At 39.3% G+C, this 13,993-nt stretch overlaps 1 protein-coding gene across 1 annotated transcript; it reads left to right on the top strand.

Moving 5' to 3' along the window:
• The first annotated feature begins 2,461 nt into the window (after positions 1-2,461).
• Positions 2,462-13,300, top strand: LOC143918098 (RRP12-like protein). The gene is made up of 16 exons (XM_077439810.1): positions 2,462-2,691; positions 2,769-3,012; positions 3,217-3,343; positions 3,411-3,710; positions 3,790-3,873; positions 3,943-4,095; positions 5,094-5,329; positions 5,405-5,519; positions 5,588-6,403; positions 7,457-7,923; positions 7,999-8,380; positions 8,468-8,960; positions 9,258-9,431; positions 9,505-9,679; positions 9,760-9,894; positions 10,825-13,300. Exons 1-16 carry the CDS (start codon positions 2,556-2,558, stop codon positions 10,934-10,936), a joined length of 4,149 nt encoding a protein of 1,382 aa, XP_077295936.1. The 5' UTR covers positions 2,462-2,555; the 3' UTR covers positions 10,937-13,300.
• The last annotated feature ends 693 nt before the right edge of the window (positions 13,301-13,993 follow it).

Here is a 13,993-nt window from a genome sequence, read left to right as displayed (position 1 = left end):
CCCCATGATAAATTGCCGTCTAGGGCTTCGCCCCCCCTTAGTTAATGCCTATTAGGGCTTCGCCCCTCCGCGCCCCCATGATTAAATGCCGTCAAGGGCTTCGCCCCCATGATCAGTTGCCGTTTAGGGCTTCGCCTCATAAGGCTGCGCCCCAGGAGGCTGCGCCCCCTTGCGCCCCTTCGGGGCCCCATGCGGCTAAGCTCCATAAGGCGGCGCCCCATAAGGCGGCGCCCCATAAGGCGGCGCCCCATAAGGCGGCGCCCCATAAGGCGGCGCCCCATAAGGCTGCGCCCTATGAGGCTGCACCCCCTTTGGGGCCCAATGAGGCTGCGCCCCCCTGCGCCCCCTTCGGGGCCCACGAGGCTGCGCCCCCTTCGGGGCCCCATGGGGCTGCGCCCCAGGAAGCTGCGCCCCCTTCGGGGCCCCATGCGGCTAAGCTCCATAAGGCGGCGCCCCATAAGGCGGCCCCCCTTAAGGCGGCGCCCCATAAGGCGGCGCCCCATAAGGCAGCGCCCCATAAGGCTACGCCTCATAAGGCTGCGCCCTATGAGGCTGCGCCCCCTTTAGGGCCCAATGAGGCTGCGCCCCCTTTGGGGCCCCATGAGGCTGCGCCCCCTTCGGGGCTCCATAAGGCGGTGCCCCATAGGACAGCGCCCCATAAGGCTGCGCCCCATAAGACTGCGCCCCATAAGGTTGCGCCCCATAAGGCTGCGGCCGATAAGGCTGTGCCCCATTAAGCTGCGCCCCCTTTTGAGCCCCATGGGGCTGCGCCCCCCTGCGCCCCCTTCGGGGCCCCACGGGGCTGCGCCCCTTGTGGCGCCCCTGGCGGGGCCCCATGACACTACTCGCTTTGCGCCCCCGCGGGGGTGAATCCATTGAATCGAAAAAAACAAATCGGCGCCCATGGATCGAAAAAAATAAAAATCGAATCACGTGTTCGATGACGTCACCGATCTACGGACGACGACGACGACGACGAAGACGACGACGACGACGACCAAGGATACTTACATACAAAGTCTCTTTCCAAATTATAGATTAGATTACGCTTTCAATCAGAGCTAAAATCAAAATATAATGACGACGAACTACAGTGCACGCGAACTTTCACACTAATGAGAGTTTGGCAGTTAAATATTCCGTATTCAAGATTTTGATGACAACGATTGTCGTGTGCGAGATTGACATGTGCAAAATGGGTCTACCTCACGGCACCGAAAGTCAAAAGATCGAAAAAGTGAAATAGATTCCCTACATGCAAAAAAGAAGAAATAGTTATCTCGTTACTGCAGTGGTAAACTCATTATACCACCATATTCGACACTTTCTTGCCATTCAAAGGTCTGTTCATACCTAGTCAGCACGTACCGACTTCAGCAGGTATCCGGCCGTACGAAAAGTATTCTTTGGTACATTTTGTATGGGTATATTCATACCAACCGTCACGTTTACGCCGCGGCAGGCTTACAGCAGTACCCGACATTTCCTGTTCATACCTTACAGCAACATCCGTCAACGTATCGTATCCGTTTTTTTGGCCATCGTGGAAATATACACGCGAATTACGTGCCATGAGTCTGCCGCTTTGCTGTTTTGGACCAATTATCGATAGTGACAGTTGACAGCTGTTCAATCTTTCGACATGGTTTTGGCGCAAATATTTAAAAAAAAATTAAATTTTTTACGGAAATATTTAAAAAAATTTTGTCCATCATCCACAAGCTCCTTATACAGTGTACAAAACTCTCCTTCGGTTTTTCTATTTTTAACATGGGATGCACATCAAAACGCCTCCGTGCTTTTTTATTGCCTTCTTGAGCTTCTTCTTCCAACAACAGCGCGATTATACATAATTTTTCGTTCGATAAACGTCGAAACATTTTTGCTGACTTGTATTCTGACGCGTAGCTACGAATGCACGTGTATGCATTCATATTGCAAGTACTCGACAATACGACGTAAGCAATATTGCGCCGTATCGTCATGGCCTCTAATGTATAAGTAAGCCGATTTTGCCTTGCACTCGGCCAAATTGCTGTAAACGTGACGTGACCGCGACGTGTAGGTAGATATGAATAGAAATGTAATAAAATGACATATTTGAAACGGAGTCGTGCAGTGCTGAAGCCATGCAGTGCTGCTAAGTATGAACAGACCTTAACAGTGGCATGCGGTGAAATTATCTCTCTTTTTGTCATACAGCCTTGTTTAATGTGCGCGCAGGATACGGGAGGAACATTCTGTTCCTCTTGTATCCTGCTCACGCAAATTAAGTCAGGATGTACGATAGGGGTGGGAGAGGCTTTTACCGCACGCCACTGATATATATACTAACCATTTTCCATATGTATGTATGGTAAACGAACATTTTCGATTTTTTGACTGTCGGTGCGGTGACGGTAACCCGTGCGAAATAGTTTTTGTTGTCAAGTGACAGGTTTATCATTCATTACACACTGGCAAGTTTTGTAAATTATTGAGTACTGGCAGCACTTTGACATTTTACCCACGTGCGCTGTCAAACTACAACATAGCCCGGTCGACGACTTAACAAAATGGGAAAATTCAGGTCCAAGCTAAAGGGTCAATCGAAAGGGCGACGATGGCACAAAGGACAATCGTCCAGCTCCAATCCATCCATCACGAAGCATCGCGACTTGGCCAAGGGAAAGTTCTTCCACGAAAACTTAGGTAATAGGTTATGTTTCGTATTGACATGTTGACTGACTGATTCTATCATATTAATAATGGATCTATACATCGCATAGGCAACAGCTCATTGACGACAGACGCCCTCAAGAAACACAACGCGATACATGTATTCGGTCACGGGCTGGGAGATGTCAAGAAACCATCAGCAGCAAGTGAACTCTCAATTGCCAAGAGCTTGCAAGACATTTCATTGAACGGTGACGAAGATGGAGACGGAAGCGAATCCGGTGTGGCTTCATTCAAAACGTTCCAAACTTTTGCCTCGGATTGGAGCGCTTGCAGCAACGCAAGCTTCACTCGGTAATATTCTGTTTCAATTCCTACATTATTATATTGGATTGTTTCGTATGAGGTGAAAAAACACGGAATGTGAGACACCTTCATCGTCCCACTTTAGTTTTAGACAATTTGCCATAGATTGAACCCACTGACGAGCATCATCCATAAGATTTTAATTTGTTTACATTAGTTTATAATGTATTAATTAATGTTTATTTTTTTTAGACTTTTGAAAGGATTTGATGCAAAGTGTGCTTTACATCAAGAAATGTTGGCAATTTTAGCTGCCGTTACAGAAGTTATTAAGGAAAAAGGAGGATCTGAAACTAGCACCGAGTATTATGCGGCTCTAGTAAGTGTTTACAGTGTTTTTATTTAGAAATTTTATACGGATATTTTATTGATCTATTTTCATTTAGATGGAAACTTTAAAAGCCACTGATGGCGATGACGGAGTCGCAGCGACGATATCATTACTATCCATGGGACTTAAATCCGTGCCTCAGGCTGTTTTGCGTAAGCAATTCTCCGAAGCGACGGAAACTTTAGTAGACCTGCTTGTTAAGTATTCCGAGTCGGAGCATAACGTAATATTGAGATGCATAATCGGATGTCTATCCGTATTTCTCCGGGCTCAAGATTACGCTACGTGGAACGACTCTTCTACAATGAGAGTCTTTGAATCTCTTCTGGCTTTCGTCATCCATTCCAAACCAAAAGTTTGTATCATTATTCTAAAGACTCAAACTTATGTACATCTTAAGTTTGCATTTTGATTTAATTCCGGTTGAATTTCAGGTCCGTAAAGCTGCACAGCATGCCGTTTGTTCTATCATGCGGGGCAGTTGTTTTATGATACCAACAGACGATCCTAATAATAAGGTTATTACAGTTCAATTTAAAATGTGTCGCATTACACAATGGAAATTAAGAATTTACATGTATTTATAGGTTATAAAATTACATCCAGCGGCAAACAGAGTGGCCGTAGTATGCATGTCACAAATGAAGGCAGATGTCTTGCTTTCCAGTCAAACTACGGTGTTGCACACTTTAACGTTGTTAACTGAAGTAATACCGTTTTTCAGCAAGGAATATATTAAGGTAAATAAACATCGACTAAATTAAATGAAGTGCGGTAGATTTTTCCTCGGAACAAATACATTTTCTTGTCTCTCTCCTTCAAGCGGATATTAACGCTGTTTTAGAGTTCAGTTCCAGTTTAGGGCTTGAACTGAATACTAGTAAATGTGCCATTATGAGTTATGGACGTGCGAATTCGCTCATTTGTCACGGATATTCCATTGGATCCGTGTTGTTGAAGCATGTGGAATCTATGGTCGACTTGGGTATCATTTTTGATCCTCAATTGATCTTTCACAACCACATCAAGACAGTCGCTTCCGTTTCCTTTTGTCGACTTGGATTTGTCTTGAGATATGCTAGGTTATTCTCCAACCCCTTGTCTTCTCGCTTGCTTTTCAACTCGCTTGTTAGAAGTAAGCTAGAGTATAATGCGATTGTGTGTTATCCGCATGAAGCAAACTACTCTCTTATTATCGAAAAAGTGCTAAAAGCATTTCTTCGTTTTCTATATAAGAAAAAGTATGGGTACTAGCCATATCTCTATCCCACTCCTTTCCTTTTGGGCATGCTTGGGTATAATTCCCTTGAACTTCGGAGAAACTTCTCGTTAATTCGTTTCGTTCTCCAGCTACTGCGTGGTAATACGTCATGCCCGTTGTTGCTGGAGCAGTTGGAACTTTATGTACCTACTAATTATGTGCGTGGTAGATATCATCATTTGATGGTTGTACCTCCTGCTCGCACAGTTCTTTTTCGAATGGCTCCTATATGGAGAGCTATTCGACTTCTCAAAGAAATCATTGCTGCCGTCCCTGAATGCGATATTTTCCACCTCGGTGAGCGTAAATTATCGGATATGATTTTAACATATTTATCTGGTAACCTGCGCTCATCATTACTTTCTTAATTTGAATGTGATGTATGAGTGGAATTTTAATCTACTCTCTTCCATTTGTCTTTAAATTTTCGGTGTTATATTATATTAGATAATGATTGTATCGTTGTTTTTATTATAGAGCTCGTGCGAGTCAATCTTATCGCTGATGACTCAAAACGACATCATCGTAAAGACGTGGTGTCTCAAAGTGTTGCACTCGTTGTTTCAAAACTCGGGCGATGCGTCACAGCTGACTCCCAAAATCACTATACAACTCGTCAGAGCCTTGACCGCTTGCAGGCCGAGTGCTAGCGATGCTCGCCAAACTTTGGCATGGGTTACCGTTGTTCACAACGCATATGTTTGCTTATCGAGGTACTTATCATGCATGTGTATATGAATCAATTCAATAAATCAATATTGCAATAATGATTATAACTGAACTTTCAGATTGGATTTGAACACATGTATGAGTTCGTTGCCGGGCTTTGTTCAAATTTGCGTGTCGGAGCTGTGGCTCTCCGATAAGTCGGAAATAACATCGGCCACTTCTAATGCTTTGAAGGTTTGTATCTTATTGGTGTTGAATTCAATGTAATTTTGTTCAATTATATAATTTTATGTTTTCGACAGGCAATTCTCATCGATTGTGTTAAGCCTGCATGTACGGCTGAAGACTTGTCTAAGAAATATTGGAGCAGCTTGGAAGCGATCTTCAAATTTATCAAAACAGGTCTCGATAATCCTTTCAATCAATCGACGAGACAGGTCATATTGACGATAGCTGTTTGTTTCGAAGTCGGAAGTGTGTACGTTGAGTCGTTGCTGTCTCCGATGTTGATCCACTTGAACGAAAGGAAAGAAAGCCACAACTTTTCGCTGCACAGCGAAATGGAATACGCCACCGGATGTGCTGTCAAATTCCTCGGACCGAAGTTTGTACTGCAGTGCATTCCGCTGAAGAATGCTCCGGATTCCATCAATCTAGATCGCAGCTGGCTGCTGCCTATCTTCAAGGAGAAGATTCAGAATTCTACCATCAAATATTTTAGCGATGAAATCCTGTCGATGGCCTCGCTTTGTCGGAACAAATCGAAAGCGGCCACCAGCTCCGGTGACCAAGCGAACGCTCACACCTACGAGCTGTTGTGCGGTCAGCTCTGGTCGCTGCTGCCTAACTTTTGTAACAATCCTGGCGATGTTAAGGAAAATTTCAAGAATATAGCACGCACTTTGGGCACGGTTATGAAGGAAAATGGCGATTTTCGTCCGTCGGTCATGCAGGGCTTGAGAAAACTTATTAACAGTAGGCACGAGAGTGAGGAAGATATTGCAGAGATTGGACGGTTTGCTAAGAACTTCTTGCCGTTGTTGCTCAATGTCTATATGACGCAAGTCAAGGGAACCTTTGCCGAGGGACAGCGGTTAGCAGCATTGGAGACCATTCAGGTACTATTTGGTTATGAGAGATACAGTCGTTAACCCTTTTAACCTTTGAAGGACGGTGTGTCGAGATCGGACGAGTGTCCCGAACCGGGGGTCAAATAAGACCCCAGTATTTTTTAATCAAAATACAGCTTTTCTCAATACAAATGGGTTCAATATATATCCTATTAATTATTTTATACATCAACATAAAAAAGTTTGTCATATAGCATGTTGACTATTTTTGTATTCAAAAGGCATCGACATGTAGACGCACATGGGGAAGGCCAAAAGGCGACTGCGTGACTCAATAGCCACGCGCCAAAAGCGACGAAAACAATAGCTTACGAAAATATAGCTTTCTCTTTCTCTCTCATTGATTCATCGATCAACAAAAACATCGATCAACAAAAATATGCAAACGAACAGTCAAAAACATGACTTATCGCTACTGCCTTTAAATCATACTTAGGAATGTAGAAATGTATAAATGTATTTTTTTACGACGTACCCCTTTTCTAAATCATACAAAATCTATTAAAATAAATTTATTGTAGTTCATTATAGGAATACAAGAAATATAGGGTGTATAGCTTTGAAAACCACATAGTTATTACAAAAAACGTAAATGTGGGGGCACTTGCATACCCCACTTCGGTGAGGGAGGGTTAAACGTTTGATTTTCATATGTTGTGAATTCTTGGTTTTAATTTCGATACATATATTATATTGATGAATTTACTTAAAATGAATAATTTATTTTATTTGGGGTACGATGTACATTGAGAAAAATACTTTGTATCTGAAAAAAAATGTTTGAAATAAAACCTAACCAAACGTTGGTTCCTATTTTGGTATTCGCAACGTTGCCGATACAGTTCATCTGTCATTTTAATGCACATTTCATCCACTTATTAAGTAGCAATATTTTTTTCAATGATCAAAGCAAACTTTCTAATGCAATCTGTATCCGTCATTTAGAAATGCACATAAATTTTTTGTAATGCACAGAAATTTTTTTTAAATGCACATTTATTTTATAAAATAGACGTTTAAATTGTTCCCTTTTATTTGTAGGTGTACCTTACAATAACACCAAATAGTCTACGAGAAGAACTGTTCAACAATGCAATGACTAAATTGGAAAATAACGAACCAGATTATTTCACGAAAGAATCAATACTGGATGTTGTTAGAATTTTAGTTCTATACCAGAAAGAAGAGAAAATAAGGCATCTTTTCGAAAAATGGATATTTCCACTGTGCGAAACCACTGCTGAAGAGGCCAAGAAGGCGGCTAAAAAAGGCAAGACGAAGAATGCCGACATGAACGACGAAGAGAAAGCAGATAAGGCAAAACTGAAAGATAAAGCTAGAATGGTCGACATGGAACATAAAAAAGCTTACAGAATACTCGAAGAGATATTCAAAAGCGAAAACGAACATTGTAAAATATTTTTAAACACAAACAGAAAGACGATCCAAAAGATGCTGGTGCAATCTTTAAACAAGTCGGCCGAAACTAGCAAAGCCACCCGACTCCGGTAAGCATAAACTACATTTAAAATTCTCCGATACAATACAATCAACGCATTAATTAATCCATAAATCGGTTTCAGGTGCATCGAATATCTCATCAAAAGTCAGCCGCATTTGGATCACGATAGTAAACTGATCAAGAGTGCGTTGCCGGAGGCCGTCATTTGCACGAAAGACATCAACTCCAAGTGCAAACAGTGCGCCTTCGATCTGATAACCGTCATCGGTGAAACGCTCCAGGACAAAAAGAACGGTCTGGACCATTTCACGGCAATGCTTGAAGCCGGCCTTCAAGGCACGCCGAACCTCATCACAGCCAGTATTTGGTGTCTCGCATCGGCCACTTACAACTTCTCAGCGGCTTTAGGCTTACCAAACTTGCAAAGGATCATGGAAAATATATGCCAATTGATAAAGACTACAGACCGGCAAGTTGTCGGAGCTTGTGTCGCCTTTTTAAAGGTAAATTACATACTCAAGACATTCCGACACGTTTTAATACGTCTGTACTTATAGAATAGTTTATAATTTTTATGTGTTTTATTTTAGGTTTATACGAAATCTTTACCGTCTCCTATCGTCGTCGGTAGTTTGCCTATAATTTTTAATTCCATAGCTGAAATGTGCGACGATTGTAAGAGACATACAAGGACAGAGTTGGGTAATTTGCTCAATAGATTAAATAGAAAATATGGCTCTAATACATTAGGCCAGTTGATACCCGAATCTGATGTCGGAATGCAAAGAAAACTGAGACATATAAGAAAAACAGAGTCACGTAAGAAACGGCAGAAGGAATTGAGGAAAAATCAGAGCTTGGACGATGATTCTGACGATGAGATTCAAGTGAAAGGATCGTCGAAGACCTTGGAGGAAATTTTGAAAGATTCTGATTCCGAATTAGACCTCGATGATGGCGACGACGACAGCGGCAAAAAATACAAATCAAAGGGCAATAAAAAGCAAAATCAAACTTGGATCAGAGAAGGCGCCGACGATATTGTAGATTTGATGGATCCGTCGTCTGCTAAAAATATCACAGGTAATTCGTTTACGTTCAATATTTACTAATATACCAGCAGAATAGACAGTGGTTAGCATATAATGCTTCGAACAGAGTTCAAATCCCACTGGTTTCTGTTGAATTTGTGACTCCAGGGTTGATCGTTTTCTATCAGAGTTTGCCAATTTATCTGCTTTGCATTGAAACGGTTCCAACAAATTGGCAACCATATCCATTTTCTCGCAAAACCTCGAGTTAGGCTTTCCTGGTATAAATTAAAAATAAAATAAAATGTCATATGTAATACATATGTATTTACCTGAAAATCTTACACAGCTTCGAGACCTAGCGAAGGCGGCTTGGAAGGCGAAGTCGATATGAACACCACCAAAAAGAAGAAGAAGGAAATAAAGACGACCCCCGACGGAAAGCTCCTATTAAACTTTGACGATTCCGATTCCGATAATGAAAATGGAAATAAAAGAAAGCCAAAATTGTCTGACGATTCCGGTAAATATTCAGTTTGAATTCGCATTCATCCAAAAATCTATACAAAAAATATAATTTTTAAATTTAAAAATAGACGATGACAGTGATGATCATTCTGCCGCGGAGACGATGCTTCTCTCGGCCGGAAAGAAACGAAAGTTTGACGACATCCGAAGCAACAAGAGCGGTAAATCTAATCAAAGCGTGGCTTCGTCTAAATGGTCACAGCCCCAGTCTAAATACAAACCTGGAGGCAAAGGAATTCATAGGTACGGTTTTTATTTATTTATTATAACTTAGATACATTATACGTAGTATAATTTAACCGAACGTGTTTTAATCATTTTAGAAACATGGCCAAATCGGTTGCATCAACACCTGGCTCCGAGTATAAAACCAAGAAGGCTAAGGGCGATATGAAGAAGAAAGGAAAACCTGATCCTTACGCATACCTTCCACTGGCTAGAAACTCGCTCAATAAACGGTAAAAAACATCATCAAATCGAGATACTATGTATATAACATCATGTGTGATGGCTTTTTAGACATCCTCTTTAGCACTGATATGAATTGGTTTTGATCTTTTATAATATTTAACCCTTTGAATGCTGATCAATATAGGCCTTCGGTGATATTTTTAGTACAAGACATTTTCTTATAATATCAAGTCTTCTGTATGTGTTTTTTAAAATCAGTACACACTCGTATCTAATTATTGTTAATACGCTTTATTTAACCCTTTGAATGCTGATCAACGATGATTGGCGTTTTGTCAACAAGTCCATGGGGCTTAAAAACGCCGATAGGCGTTGTATTTTGAGCATGTACAAAGTAAACAAAAATACTACCCGCTAAGCCTTTCCAGGTAGCTTTTGAAAAAAAAATGCATTTAACATGGGTTGTGCAATCCGTGTCAATGTTTATAAAGACTGGTTTACACCGGAATTTCTGAATTTATAACCATAGCAGTATTTCTCGATGAAAATCATTGGCATTTAGATTGCGAGTATTACTAGTTTTAGAAAAATACATTCATTAATAGACTTGTTTTGTTTATTTTATATTGTTGCAAGATATATTAGAGAGTCTAAACACCCCTTTACAAAACTCGAAATCCTCAGAAGTAGTTATCTAGGGTTTGTTTGGATTGGCTACAATTTTTATACTTGCTTTCTATTGGATTTCTAAATAATTCTAGTTGGAAATTTTCAACAGAAAAGACGCCAGCACTCAAAGGGTTAACATCTTTACTAAAGATTTAACCTACATACTTACATGGGTAGAAATTGAAGACTAAAAACAAGTCGTTACTTTATTTTGAAAGGTTTCCAACTGTTAGTTAGAACCTTTTCAATGTAGGGTAACGAATCAAGTTTAGTTTGATTGATGATATAATTTTTCTGGTGTATTTCAGGAAACGTATGAAAAACGCAGGACAATTCAAGGGTATAATGAAGGGCGCACAGAAGGGAGCGGCAGCCGGCAGAGTGTCAAAAGCAAAAATGAGATCAAAATTGAAAAAATAATCATTAAAAAATGTATAAAATCGTATAATTCAACAATAAAAAGTTATATTTATTCGGCACTCAGTCTGAACTTAATCTGAACCTGTGAAATAAATACATGTTTTGCGATTGAAAGCAGTCTTATGTTTCAAAAACTATTTTATTTGCGGGAGCCGATATTCGCATCGGTTATCCATTTAAAAAAACTTATTAAAAATGTACAAAATAATACAGAAATTGCATCTGTGATGTTGTTCAAAGGTGACACCTCATGAATTGCGACGTCCGTTCAAACAACGACAGCCGACAGATCCTCGAAAGCTTCGCCGGTTTTGATGTGCAAACTTCAGCGTCGGAGACGAATGTCTGAACGAACGCCGCCACCTTTTATCCAAAAATTTGTTACTAAATACTATATACAATAGTGAATCCATGTTTGTACATAAAAATAAATATTTATATATATATGAATACGAATAACGTTAGACACAACCGAGCAATTGCTCAACAAAATAACAACTTTTTTTGTTGTTTTAATTTCAGTATCGATTAGCAGTATGTTTTTTTTTTTTTTTTTTTTTTTGATTTTATATTTTGAAACCTTACAAATTTTACAAGACACTTTGAAATACTGTTTGGAAAAAGAACGAGGCACAACAGTCGATCGATACCATTGAACGCAATCCTAATTCCTGTTTCCTTCCATGTATACATATAATATACGACAACGATCTAAAAAAATAGGCCTTCGGTGATATTGTTAGTACAAGAGAGCACTTTCGATAGCGAATTTTTATACAGTCGAACTCGGCTATTATGAGTGCCCGACATTTCCTTATAATATCAATAGTCTTCTGTATGTGTTTTTAAAATCAGTACACTCGTATCTAATTATTGTTAATACGCTTCATTCAACCCTTTGAATGCTGACCAACGCCGATCGGCGTTTTGCCAACAAGTCCATTGATATATAGGCGTTGTATTTTGGCATGTACAAAGTAAAAAAGAATACTACCTGATAAGCCTTTCCAGGTAGCATTGAAAAAAAAAAGGTTGTGGCTATTTGCAGGTACTATATCTGCTACAGGCGCAAAGCCATCTGCGCATGCGCATGAACTGTCACCGTCAGCGTGTTTACTGTTAAAATTTTGTTTTAAACCTCTTAAAATTTAGTTCGAACTCGTAAAGTGACGTAGAGTAAAAAATATGATCCAAATTAGTTGATATTATTAATTGTTAGAAAATTATTATCATATACAACGTATAATATATAATACAAGTACAAGCTAAATGATATGAATCTATGATAATAACGTGCGAAATTTATTTGCCTCATGTGAATAATGAACGATTGATTAAACAAGTCTAGCATACATTCAATGTAAGAAATTATAATCGGATTATAAGTTCACGCGCATGCGCAGAAGGCTTTGCGCCTGTCGCAGATATAGTACCTACAAATAGCCACAACCAAAAAAAAAATGCATTGAACATGGGTCGTGTAATCCGTGTCAATGTTTATAAAGACTGGTTTACACTGTAATATCTGAATTTATAACCATAGTAGAAATCCCTAACTGCTGAATATTTTAGATTGTGAGCATTACATTTTAACAATGAAGAAGACGGAACTAGTTCTGGAAAAATACATAAATTAATAGACTTTTTTCGTTTATTTTATATTGTTGCAAGATATATTAGTCTAAACACACCTTTAGAAAACTCGAAATCCTCGGCGGTAGTTATCTAGGGTTTGTTTGGATTAGCTACAATTTTTATACCTGCTTTCTAAATAATTCTAGCTGGAAATTTTCAGCGTGGCGAGCTTTCAACAGAAAAGACGTCAGCACTCAAAGGGTTAAGAGAATTTGACTGACCTTCACCGATTCAAATGTGAACGAAATCAATTATGTACATGTTGAATTTTTTTCTACGAAGAACACAACTCGTGTCGTGAGATTAATTCCTTATACACATTGTTAAAAACAACAAAACCTTATTTTGCTCTTTGTGTGACCTTTTTCCAAGGGGATATGGTAGCATATCTTGTCGAAGTATGAATTATTCATAAATTACGAATTATTCAGAAACGACAAGCCTTTGCTTTAGTTTATAAACACAATTTTTAGAATTTGCAAATACATCTTCTAAAAATAGTTTGACCGTATTAACATTTTAGGTATACGTTGAATTAAAAAACAATTTTTATTATCAAGCAAACGAAATTTCACTATGACGTCACATTCATATCTTACCTAATATAAATAGAAGTTAATGTATTAATTGAATTAGAATAATACCTACATTAAAAGAAAAACCCAAACACCTCTATCTACTATATAATAATTTGTACAAGATTATAAATACATACCATCGTAATTAAATTCATTTAATAAATAAGATAAAAAAAAAAAAAAACCCAATAAAAGTAATATTGCAAGAAGTCCAGTCTAGTTAAATAAATCATAAGATCATACTTCACCGATAATTACACACACACCGGTGACATTATATTTCGTGATATGTTTCATCTATTTATATTTATATAGTATATATAAATTCGCAACTAGCTAAAAGACAATTAATCCGTCAGTCTGAGCTGAAGGGTGGACACTCGTCGAAAATGAGAGCATCGGTTGCGCTTCGGAATGTCTACGCAGGATTGAACACACTAACGACCACACTGTGGATCCGTGCCGGAGACGTTGAACACTTGGGGCAAATCAGGCGAGAGACTACGTGAATAAGGACACACTCGGATTGAATATTTGAGATCTTAAATCAGGCGGTGGGCAGTTTACGACAGCACATTTGTAATCGAAACTACATATGTATCGTTTAATGTCAGTCATAACAGACAGATAATTACTATCTTGAAAATGCACACGAATAATAATTCATTATTATTTAAATAAAAAGCAAACTATATGAGATAGCATTGTGCCACAAAGTCATACTAGTCGAAGATGTTATTCAGTGAGCTCTCAACATGTCTATCAATTTCCTCTGAAATTCGTTAAATTTCAGCTCTAGTTTTATCCTTCAGCTCCAGGATAGTTCAAGGTCGATGAACATACA

The sequence above is a fragment of the Arctopsyche grandis genome, chromosome 10 (genome assembly GCF_051622035.1).
Source record: "Arctopsyche grandis isolate Sample6627 chromosome 10, ASM5162203v2, whole genome shotgun sequence".
Lineage (NCBI taxonomy): Eukaryota > Metazoa > Arthropoda > Insecta > Trichoptera > Hydropsychidae > Arctopsyche > Arctopsyche grandis.
This window is presented reverse-complemented; position numbering and strand designations above follow the sequence as displayed.